The sequence below is a fragment of the Cyprinus carpio genome, chromosome A19 (assembly GCF_018340385.1).
Source record: "Cyprinus carpio isolate SPL01 chromosome A19, ASM1834038v1, whole genome shotgun sequence".
NCBI classification, from domain to species: domain Eukaryota; kingdom Metazoa; phylum Chordata; class Actinopteri; order Cypriniformes; family Cyprinidae; genus Cyprinus; species Cyprinus carpio.
Genome location: NC_056590.1, coordinates 8,966,059 through 8,978,736, shown reverse-complemented (window position 1 = coordinate 8,978,736; position 12,678 = coordinate 8,966,059). Strand labels below are relative to the sequence as shown.

The 12,678-nt window shown below is 34.6% G+C and overlaps 1 protein-coding gene across 2 annotated transcripts in view; it reads right to left on the bottom strand.

Annotated features, from left to right (window-relative positions):
- The window catches only part of LOC122148775 (KH domain-containing, RNA-binding, signal transduction-associated protein 3-like), a 130,856-nt gene that overhangs the window by 12,457 nt on the left and 105,721 nt on the right, over positions 1-12,678 (bottom strand). For both annotated transcript variants that reach the window (XR_006162612.1, XM_042776258.1), the window contains exon 8: positions 826-884. Coding sequence is in view for 1 of the 2 variants with exons in the window: in XM_042776258.1 (XP_042632192.1) it covers positions 826-884 (59 nt within the window). In the remaining variant the exon portion in view is untranslated. The remainder of the gene's footprint in view (positions 1-825; positions 885-12,678) is intronic.

The window sequence follows — 12,678 nt, the reverse complement described above, 5'->3', positions numbered from 1 at the left end:
AATATAGCATTTGGAAATCTGAAAAATAAAAAATAAAAATAGGGCATGGTAAAAGTTTCCAAAGTTTTAATGTGACCTTCATATAACAAAAATTTCCAGGACATAAAAGTGACCTTTAGAAATCTGTAAACTGAAAGTTTTAAAACTAAGTGCTGAACAAAACTAGCTTTTGTTTTTGTTACAAATCGCTTGTTTGTTTGTTTGTTTGTAAATAATGCAATTGTAAATACACACAAATGCTTCATTCAGAGAAACTGCACACAAATGCATCTGTATATAAGCACTAAAAGCACACACATATTACCATTCTAGCTGCAGAGAAATACAATGGCACATCTTATCATTTTTGCTGGGACAATGAGCTTACAAAAGCTACATCAGTAATTTCAGAGCACTGCAGTTCTTCTCCAGATATCTCTGCCATATTTATGCTATTCTGTACCTATAGTGTTCGTAACCACAAACTTTTTTGCCTTTCACCAAATGTGTATCCGACAGCATTTTGTTTCTTTTGCTGCATCCAAAGCCGTCTCCCTTCAACATTCAATATAAATGCCTGTTCATGTAAATACAATGCTGTTCTATAGACACTGTAACCAAAAGCCTTGCATTGCCAGCAGTATTTATAACAAGAGCCGTACAGCAGGAGATGTGTGCTTTGGGAAAAAGACAGACTCAAAGTTTGTGCACTAACTGGAAGTATTATAAAATAGACAGTTTATTGCTTCACTGCAAAATGAAAATCAAGCAAAACAGGCAGTCGATCTACTGCAATAATTCCACATGATTATAAAACTGTATTGACAGAAAAAAACAAACTCTTACCATAAGCGTCATATGATTCTCCGCTGATACCATGGCTGTATTCATAATAATCATCTGAGCTGTGAAAAGAAATGAGAGAAAGATATTTAGAACAGTCTTCTTAAAATATATATATCAATTACAGGGTATATATGATTTCACATATACAGAAATATAATTTAAAAATGTTTTGAAAAATTAATTAAAAATTAGATAGATAGCAATGCTTTGTGATTGGCTGTAAATATGATGATTTTTTAATAATCCATTGTCCCCAAAAAAAAAAAAAAGTAAATAAATCCAGTTGCCACTGTTTGTGTTTGTATGTGCATTTATATACAGACAGAGAAAACGAAAGCAAGAAAAAGGTGATGAGAGTTCAAGGCATGTGCTTACTTGACATTGTCTGCTCCCTATTTAAATTGACAAAGCAACATCTCAGCAGCCACATGAAGCAGAATAACCCATCAGAGAAGCTATTTTCCAAGCAGATTTGCAGTGCGCCTTCCTTTCATTCTTGCGTCTTAGAAGTTTTGCTCCTGGGTCTCTGTTCCCTTTCTGCCTCCAAATTGAGTTTTTTTCCCAAAGGCCCTCAGTTGAGCTGTCCAGTGTCAATCACAACTGACTGCTAACCATATCCCGATGTTCATGCTCCCATAATTCCCCTGGCCTCAGTAAGGAAGGCATCATGAGAAATAGAAGCCTTGCTGGAAAATAAAAAGACGCTTACGAGTTTTCTCAGCTTCCACCATTGAGGATTCTTCAGATTTAGACTTATTGTTTACATTCTATTCTATAGCAACTCTTTCATATCAGCATCCTTAATTTCCATAACTCCTGCTCTCAATCTCATAATAACTCCTCTCAGTGTCTCCTATTAATGTGGCAGCCCTCCACTACGTAATCTGTCCCACTACAGTTTCATAATGAACAAAAATATTTTTTACACTATTTACACTATTCTTAACAACATATATGGTCTAAAGTTGTGTTTTGTGCCATTGCCTTGGCGAAGCACATGTCAATCAATCTAAAATTTAAATAGTGGTATGGTTTACTGCCCTTATCAAAATGCAAAAGGTTTGGATTTAATTAAATTGAAAATCATTAATGATTTAAGAATATTTAGTCTGCTGTGCTGCAAAGTTTCTAAACGAAGTGAGGCACTGTATTCATGTGAGCAGCTCATTATGCTAAGTTTTCAACAACTCAGTTAATCACACGATCATAACTTCTCCCTTCATTCTAATCATACTATAACCCCTCCCCCATTCCAATTATGACAACATAACTCCTCCTCTTCAATCAATCACAATACTATAACTCCTCCCCCTCATTTCATTATCATAACTCCTCCCCTCATTCCAATCATATTATCAAAACCTCTTCCTTTCAATCAACCATAAAACCATAGTTCCTCCTCCATTTAATCATATTATTAAAATTCCATCACGTATTCTGATCATAATACTATAACTCCTCCCCTCATTCACAACAGACACCCACACATACAACAATCCAGCGTAAGTGGCTGAGAAAAGAGTGTCTTGGTTTTCCATAAGTTGTCATGCAGAGAGGAAATCCCATGTCAAAGCTCACGCAGAGGTTCCTATCACCATCCCGCTGTTACTGCTAGTTTCACGCTTAAAATGTGTCTGCACACCAGAGAGAAGAAGATAGGAAGAGAAAGAGAGAGGGTTGTGTTGGATTGCCATGTGAAGACCAACAATCACGGTCACTATTCCCACACACAAGCTCAGGAAGCCAGTGAAAGCCGGGAAAGGGCTTCATATCATATGTGTGATGAAATTCCCCATTTCCACTGCGCATGAAGGTGAAATTGAAGAGACCTAAAGCTTTTGTGTTCAGTAATGCATCAGTCAACTTCACAACCTGCTGCCAGATGCATTTCTCTCCGCATGTTTCCCACCATAAAGAACCTCTTCTCCTCAATCTGAACACCAGACCTACTGTAGTTAGACACCTTTAATTTCTTCCCTGACACATCGTCAATATTCCTTCTTCCCTTAATTCGGCTCTCTCCCTCTCCTCCAGTGCGGAGTTTGTTCTGTTCTACTCAATTACCCTGTTCGGCTCACTCCAGTCGAGGTAGAGCGTCAGCATAAATGATGCATTTAAGTCACACACAGTCCAATTCCCTCCAATTAGCAACACACACGTGTAAACACTGCAAACATGCTGTCGAATGAACTACAATCACACAGAGGAACATTTCACTCCTCAGAGGAGACTTAATGGAGTTATCAGGTATGCTGTGTTGAAGTATTAACTTCAAGTATCAGGAATGCTTTGGAAAAATATAAAGACAGACATGAAACAACAGTTAACATGCATTACAAGAGTACAGAGGTGTCCTACTTTATTAGCTAAACTTGTTCAACAGCTCATTAACACAAATATCTAAGCCAATCACATGGCAGCAACTTAACGCATTTAGGCATGTAGACATAGTCAAGATGATCTCCAGAAGTTCAAACCGAGCATCAGAATGGGGAAGAAAGTTGATTTTAGTGACTTTGAACATGGCATGGATGTTGGTGCCTGAGTATTCCAGAAACTGCTGATATACTGGGATTTACAAGTAAAACATCCCTAGGGTTTAGAGAAAATGGTCTGAAAAAGAGAAAATATCCAGTGAACGTTAGTTCCATGGCCGTAAATGCCTTGTTGATGCCAGAAGTCAGAGAAGAATGGTCAGACTGGTTCCAGCTGACAGAACTCAAATAAACACTTGTTACAACCAACATATACAGAAGAGCATCTCTGACATATCGACCCTTGAAGAAGATGGGCTTCAGCAGCAGAAGACCACGCTGAGTGCCACTCCTGCCAGCTAAAAACAGGCAACTGAGGCTGCAATTCACACAGACCCACCAAAATTGGACAACAGAAGACTGGAAAAAGGTTGCATGGTCTTGATGAGCTTGATTTCTGTCGTGACACTTGGATGGAAGGGACAAAATTTGTTGTGAATAACATGAAAGCATGGATCCACCCTGCCTCGTATCAACAGTTCAGGCTGCTTTTGGCGGTGTATTGCTCAGCCTACCTGAGTACTGTTGCCGACCATGTCCATCTGTTCATAACTACAGTGTACCCAACTTGGCTACTTCCAGCAGGATGATGCGAAATGTCATAAAGCTCAAATGATCTCATGAACATGATGAGTTCACTGTACTCATATGGCCTCCACAGTCACCGGATCTCAATCCAATAGAGCACCTTTGAGATGTGGTAGAACAGGAGATTCATCATCGATGAGCAGCCGACAAATCTGCAGTATCTGTGTGATGCTATCATGTCAATATGTACTGAATTCTCTGAGGAATGTTTCCAGCACCTTCACTGAATCTATGCCACAAAGAATTAAGGCAGTTCTGAAGGCAAAAGGTCCAACCTGGTACTAACAAGGTGTACCAAATAATATATGTATACACACACACACACACACACACACACACACACACACACACACACACACACACACACACACACTCAAAAAAAAAGTATATATATATTTATAGATACATTATGTACTTTGATGTCTTCTCTCTCTCACACTCAGCTCTAACCGACGCAGTACTAACACTCAGTGTGTATCTGATGTTCACTAAACAGATTATATACCAGATTGGCTTGTTTAAACATCTGGCATCAGGTTTTCAATATGGCGTACAGAAACACTTCAGTCTCTCAATGATTGCTTATACTGTATGTGAGAATCACTGTTGAGTAGCTCTGTCACACAGATCTGAAAACCATGATGTACCACACAGGTGTTTGCTGGAAGTTTTACTACAGGTAACCATAAAATTACAGCAGTACTCTGCTGGAAAATCTACTTCAACTTTGGATGCTCAGCTGGTCAGGTTGACAGTACAAATTATTCGATTTAGCATTTTTGGTAAATTAATGCAACATTTTTCATTATAAATTAATTGTGAGCATAACAATTTGAATGAAAAATGACAGAATATGCTTTATTATTTATCATTATTATTATTATTATTATTATTATTATTATTATTATTATTATTATTATTATTATTATTATTATTATTTCATTAAAGTACCCCATTACACCATTTTTAAGGTTCCTGATATTGTTTTGGGAGTCTCCTACAAGAGGTTTACATGCATGAAAGTTTAAAAAAACTCTTTCGTTTTCTCAAAATATGCATTTAATATCACCTCATTTTCCAACGATTCTCAAATGATTCATTCGAAGCAGTTCTTTCCGTGGGCCTACATTGCTCTGATTGGTCAGATGGCCCAGTCTGTTGTGATTGGTGTACCGCATACAGCATGTGTCGGAAACGATATGCCAATTGCCATAGTTCCGTTTATTGAGCACTCGATAGAAAATATAAAAATCTATTATTTATCTATTATTTAACTAAGTTGTGATTCAGTGAAGCCAGCTGGTTAAAATGAACTGACATGAACAAGTTACAGTGTTTGAGGGCAGATCAAGATTTTTGTGGCCGGCCAACGTAGAACATTGTCGGGAATTATGCAAATGTGTTACCTACGATGTGTAGCCGTCATGGAAGTGGGATCTGAATTACTGGCGACTCGTTTAGACTGTGCAGAGTCGATTCTTTCTTTTGGGAGACAATAACTTTATTTATCTTGCACTTTTGGGTTTACAAATTTTACTGATTTGATATCCTGACTGCAGCGATGGAGCTGACATGAACAAAACATGATGATCATGTTCTTCAGCATGAATGATTCTAAGAACATCTTGAGATTTAGAGAATTATTGCAGAATTGTAAAAGTTAATTGTAATTTTACATAATTATTCTTTATTTTAAATACAAAAATAAACAAATAAATAAATAAAATAAAAATATTTTTCACAATATTTAAAATAAAGTTATAAGTCTATTTCTAGGCAAAATAATAATAAAAAATAATTAAAACATCACACAATAAGCACATCTCAGATGTTTGATGAAGTGAGTGTTTCCTGAAGACGGGCCCTCATTGACTTGACATTCATAAGAGGGCCTTGCTCTCTCTCTCTCTCGTGTGGTTAAACAGATGGTAGGGTTAAATCTGAATGATGTACTACATGTCCCAGGTGATCTCTGTTTTTCCTCCTTCTCTCGTCTTGTTTTCACAGCTGGTAAGTCAGCAGTGGGGCGTCTGTGAAGAGTCTCGCTGGTCTAATCTACTGTGAGACTCTTATCACTAATCACTAATTACTGCCTCATTCCCTCGCTCACTCGCACTCAAAGACAAAGAGTTCAGAAGAGGTTTAGAGGGCAAAAAGGTGAATAAACATCATACAGCGCTAATTCTGTTTTTCAAACATGGGTCACAAAGTTTTCTTAAACTAAATACTTTAAGCAAACACGCATGCACAGCATGCATGTTTCATCACGGTTGACCATTAAGGTTGTTCATTTAAGACGAGACTGAAAAAAAGAAAAATAAATAAATTACAGTCTAAAAATGGAGCCAGGGGAAAACCACAAGCCCTTTGTCCTCTATTGAGCATTGTGCACCAATTCAAAGCTGAATTTCCAGGGCATTCAGTGTATATTTGTTATGTCTAACATGTTTTGTACACACCATATGTCATGTGAAAATAATTATGTGTCACATTTTTATGGTGTCCTTATATAAAAGGGAAAAATGCTATTTTCTAGACAAACATAAGCATAACATCCTGTTGGTCATAAATTACTGTGTGTCTCTGTCTATTCAAACAAGCTGCGGGCAAAATTGTGGTCTGCAAATGCTTGTGACTTTGTGACAGACACGGAAGAGATTTCACTGTACTCTTTTCTAATATGTAAATGAATCTAAATTCAGCTTGCGACAGTCTTCTTGTTTCACTAACAGAACTGAACAGAACCAAAGGTCCACAGAGACGGAAAATGGAGATGAGAACGAAGACACCAAACCTCTAAAATAGAGTCGAAACAAGTTAAAAATATCAGCGCATCTGTCTAAGGCAGTTCAAGAGAAAGTGGGACAGAGGACAAAATGTGTGAGTAAAGGAAGAGAGAGGAAGACAGGTGCAGAGGAGAGAGAAAGCACTCTGATGCTTTGAACGGAGGAGTAATCGATCATGATAATCGCGACCTGCAGAGATGTGAGCTGAACTCTGTAATGTTCCTCTTCATCAGGTGTGTAACAGATTATTTCTGTAATTACAGGATCAAAAGAACCGGAAAAAAAGTCAAGAGTTCTAGTCAAGAGTCTAGATTTCTAGATTGAGTATTGAGAATTTAAATTTACTAGTAATTTTAGTTATTTCAAATTATATATATATATACAGTATATATATATATATATATATATATATATATATCATATATATATATATATATATATATATATATATATATATATATATATATATATAACTGAATAACAAAAAGACTATTAGTAGTATTGTGGAAGAAAACTGCTATTCAAAAACATTCATTAAATGCTGAAAGTCATGCTGTGTTTAATGAGGTGAGTCTTAAAATTTCATCTGAAAGTTCATTGGTCGCTTCCATTACATTAACTGTCAAATGACACTGGCAAATGCAAAATGAAAGACAATTCCAAAAAGTGCAATTGAAAATAAATGTATTTATTTATAATGTGATTCCTGTGACTGAACATTAATTAAATAATATAATTAATTTTATTTTATTTAAAATAAAATAAAATAATTAAATAATAATAATAATAATAAACAATTTATCAAAGTGATTTTTTATATTCATTTAAAAATGCATTGATTGAGTCATTTTTAACATTGCAAGAATGCAGACTGTACCTTTTAAGATCAGCAGAACAACCCAGACCCCTGCAGATGTACAATGAGGCACAGCAACATCCTATCAGATCCAAACCAAACCCATAAAGAACAGACACAGATACACAATAATGCTCAGATCCTACCAGATCTAAACCAAAACTATAAAGAACTCACAAAGATCCATAACAATCCTAGACCTCTACCAGATCCAAACCAGAACCCTGACAGATCTACATCAATGTCCACATTAATTCATTCCATCATGTTATCAACAGAATGGATGTAACATTTTTTTTTTAAATGTATTATTATTTGTTCAAATTCAAACTAGATGCCTGCTATTTCAAATTAAATCTTAAGTTGAATGAACAATTTGCACTTAACATTGCACTAAAATGTATTCAAAATTCACTTAAATGTACAGAGTCACTATAAAGATCTGAAAATAAAACTAATAGACAAAACTTTTCAAGTTCTCAAACTCACAAAACGGTAAATAAAAACACTTCTATTGGCCAAGAGGCACAATTATAGGCCTGTGCTAATAATCTTAAATTGGTCCAATACTTGCCTAGATGCTATTACTACAGAAAGAATCAAATAAAAGGAGAAGTTTGCAAACATCCATTATTCAGTTCAGTTTATTTGCACAGCACATACTGTTCCAAAGCAGCTTACAAAGAACAGTGGCTTTGCAAAGCCCTCGGAGATCAAGCCAAAGGCGACAGTGGCAAGGAAAAACTCCCATCAATCAATCTCCTAAGAGGGAATTTCTAATCAGTTGCCGCTATAATTGCTCTTTTCCCCTCTACATCTAAACTCTCAGAGTTGAGTCTCCTGAAGCAGTGCTAACCTTTGAAAAGCAGTGGTCTCAGAACTCACCGCACTGACATTTTCTGAAACAAACTGCTCTGCGGAGGCCTATAGCTGCTCTGACATTAAGTGTGTGTGTGTGTGTGTGTGTGTGTGTAATTGCATGAAAACTTTATACCTCATAATACAACTGTAGGCCATATGGTGCTCTATAGCACTCTGAAGAAGGTGACGAGGAGTTTAAATGCTGTCAGACACACTCACGCACCCCTGAGCACTTCCTCAGAGAGCGCGACTGCACACGCGTGGAGTATCTAGACCACAACATGAGAAGGTGACACACCTGGGAGAATCACACAGCGAAGGCTTTTTCTCTGACCTCTGACCCTTTCAATGCTCCTGTGAAATAAACCTCTCACCTCCGTGAACATTTCACCACTGCACTCTCCCCTTCTGTTCACACAGGTAACACAGCCTATTTCTAGCATCCAAATGCCATGAGAACAGACATATCTGACAAATTTCATATCATGACACTTTATAAAAATGTTTTTGCATTTATACTCTACGGGTTTTTTCATCTATGGGACTAAATTATGAACTTTTACTTAATTATTTTAAATGATTACTCAATGATATGTTATGAATATATGCACTATATGATGTGATTTTAATCAAAATAGATCTATTATTGGCATTTTTGGATATGGATATCTACTATGTGGTAAATGTTCTATTCTAATCTATTTATGTTTTTGTTGATCCTGTAGAATCTCAATTTTAACCGTTAACTCTATATATATATATATATATATATACACATACATATAAATACACAACAACACACCCACGGACACACACACACACACACACACACACACACACACACACACACACACACACACACACACACACACACACACACACACACACACACACATATATATATATATATATATATATATAAAGCTGCAAAGCAACAAAATGTGATTATTTTAAACAGGGGTGATTTAAGTAATAAGATTAAGTAATAATAATTAAAACAAACGAGAACCAGAAACTAAAATAAATTGAAGATGAAAATGTAAAATTAAATTAAAACTAAATAGGAATATAAAAAAAAATCAGAAATGCCAAAAGCACATAACAAAATAACTAAACCAAACTAAAATCAAAAGAAAACAATTAAAAAGAAAAAAAAACTAATTCAAAATATGAAATGATATTATTTTTAAAAACTATTTTCACTCAGAAATTGCTTTTAAATTTCATTAATAATTACAAAGAAACAGCAAGTAACATATTGGAATGGAATGAAAAATTAAAAGGTATGTAGTAGCCCTATATAAAGAGTATTTACTGAAATAGTATTTTCTCTTAAAACATACTCCACTTATCTTTATTTTATTGACAAAAAAAAAGAACATTTGCTTGTAAAGGTAGCATAAAACATCACTTCATTTCAGATATAATTTATGTTTGTAGCTCAAATGGTGCTGGATGAGGTACATATTGAAGTTAAATACAGAAGGTTAAGCGTTTATTCAAATTACTCATTCTAATGCTAGCAATAATTGTAATGTTGCCTCAACCAGCAACATCAATGAATCGTTCTACCAGAAGTCAATAATATCAATTCTTGTTCACTAAGGTGAAGGACACAAAATTGTTTGCATTACAATGTGAAAACCTACAGTTGAAATTGAAACTAAACTATATGGTGTTGACGTCAGGTGAATCTCCTGATTCATTTACAGCTTACAGTGACAAGCATTGCATTCTAGCCATTCATGCATCTCACTGTCAGGTGAGAATAAATGATGCAGGAACATTATCCAGCCTCCAGTACATTGTTATAGATCATAAAATACACCTATAGATTATATAAAATTCACAGACTTTATACATTCACTGAGATTTATCTTAGCTTCAAAATACTGATCTGAGACCAGGACTGCTGTGTCTTTAATATAGTTTTATTTAAGAAGATGAAGGGTAAACCACCTCTGGGTCACCACATATTCTATGATTAAAAGAAAAGCTGGTTTACATGTCCCTAGATTACATATTACAAGATCAAAGAGGCTTCAGGACGAGGTATGAGGAAATCTACCAGAGCTCAGTAACACACAGACAATGTTTTATGAATCAAAGAACATAGAAACCTGCCGTATAATGAAGTACATGTAGGATCCCCAAAATACTCCTCCTTAATTAATAAAAGCGAATCAGTTTGGCTGTCATTTGAGCTCCTAAAACAGCATTCCAGTTCAGGAAGAAGCTGTTGACTGACATTGGAAACAGATCAGTAGGTTTAGAGTGTGATGAAGTCCACCTGATGATTACTGTTACATGTCTTCACTATCACAAATCCAGCATCACGTTCACACACTGCAAGTGACAAGAGCCAATTCCCATTTTCTGCTCAAATTAATTTTTATTTTTATTATTATTTATTTATTTTATGTTATTTTATTTTTTTATTTTTTTTGTGGAGGAAATTGTTTGTGTGACGTTTAAAATGTGATCCATGTCAAAATTGGTGGTCTAAACAGAAGACACAGATGAAATTCTCAATATGCAGAGTTTAAATCATATTAAATCATACAAACAAAAATATTTATCTGAATTGAATTGAATTGAAGTAATTTTGAATTGAAATTACTATTCACATTCTTACAATGTCAGTATTTAAAATGAATGTATAATATATATTTAATAAAAATTATAAAAAATAAAGAAAATATTTATTTATTTCCTATTTTATCATCATCTAGCTCAATATTGTAACATGTATAATAAACATAAAAAACATATTTAAATATATTATGATAGATTTATAATAGAATTTACATTTAAATTTTCATATAATTTCTTCTGTCTATCTATCTATCTATCTATCTATCTATCTATCTATCTGTCTGTCTGTCTGTCTGTCTGTCTGTCGTCATTTAAAAAAATAATTAATATATATTTAAAGCTAATTAATTGAAATTAAATAACTTTAATAACTTTAAATAAAATGTAATATTCAGAATATAACTATAAATATAACTATAATTATAAAATCCTACTTCAACATCTTCTAGCCCAATGTTGTAATATATGCATTAATAAATGTGAATATATATATATATATATATATATATATATATATATATATATATTGATAATCTGTTTTAGAAAACTTATGTCTTATGTCAGCTCCCACTAATTATGAGTCAAATTGTCCTTCACAAGATCGAGGTGCTTATAAAGGTCTTCACTGGTACACAGTGTCACCTACCCTGTCATACAACACAAATGTTTCCTTGCAAAAAAACAAAAAACAAAAAAACAAAGGAGTGATTCATTAGCGAGACGGACGCTTCTCTCTTTTGACCTTTCAGAGCTGTCCCCTACATTAGCCTGTATGATTTCCAATACAGCAAAACTCCATGTCCAACTCTGTGAAGACCTACACAAACTCTTTGGTTCGATACAGAGAGGAGCACTGACCTAAATTGTAAATAACTCTCTCGTTCAGAAATAACTTCACTAGTGATGGGCAAGTTACTCTGAAATGTAATCAAATTACTGATTACTGATTACTCTTTTTAAAAGTAATCACGTTACTGTTCTGATTATGTTACTTCAAAAGTAATTAGCACTTAGTTACATTACTAGTTACATCACTTTTTTTTCTCCATGAAATTTATGAAATCCCAGCATACACGCTCCCGATAAATATTATTTACTAATAAACTAGTGTTTTCTGAGTCTGTGTCACAAGGATGAAGTTGCTCATCCTGACTTGCCATTTCCTCAGACGCGCCTAGAGGTTCATCTTTACTGATTATGATTATGATTATAACGAAAGAGTTTTTGTTTTCGATTTGTTTTATTTCGTTAAGTAATCATTTAAATCTTTCTATAGATATACTTATGTCTGTGAGGCATGTTTTCGCTGAGTTTCGTTTCATTTTTGTGCTCGTGTTAAAGACGAGACTGCAGAAAGCGGATCATATTTGTTTTCTTTATTTTATAAAAGCACGTTTTGTTGATATTGTGAGTGCACATAAATAAAAGTAGCCCCTCTCCAGTTATGAATGATTACTCTTACCTTTATGAGCAAAAATGATGGTGTATCCACTGAAAAAAATGCAAGTGATCATGCTGGCATGTCCTGCAAAGCGTCTTTGCACAAACTACTGGATATAGTGCACATCTATCTAGGTTTAACGCTTAAACATTGTTATATGCTTGAACTGTTTTATATCTATAGATTTATTTT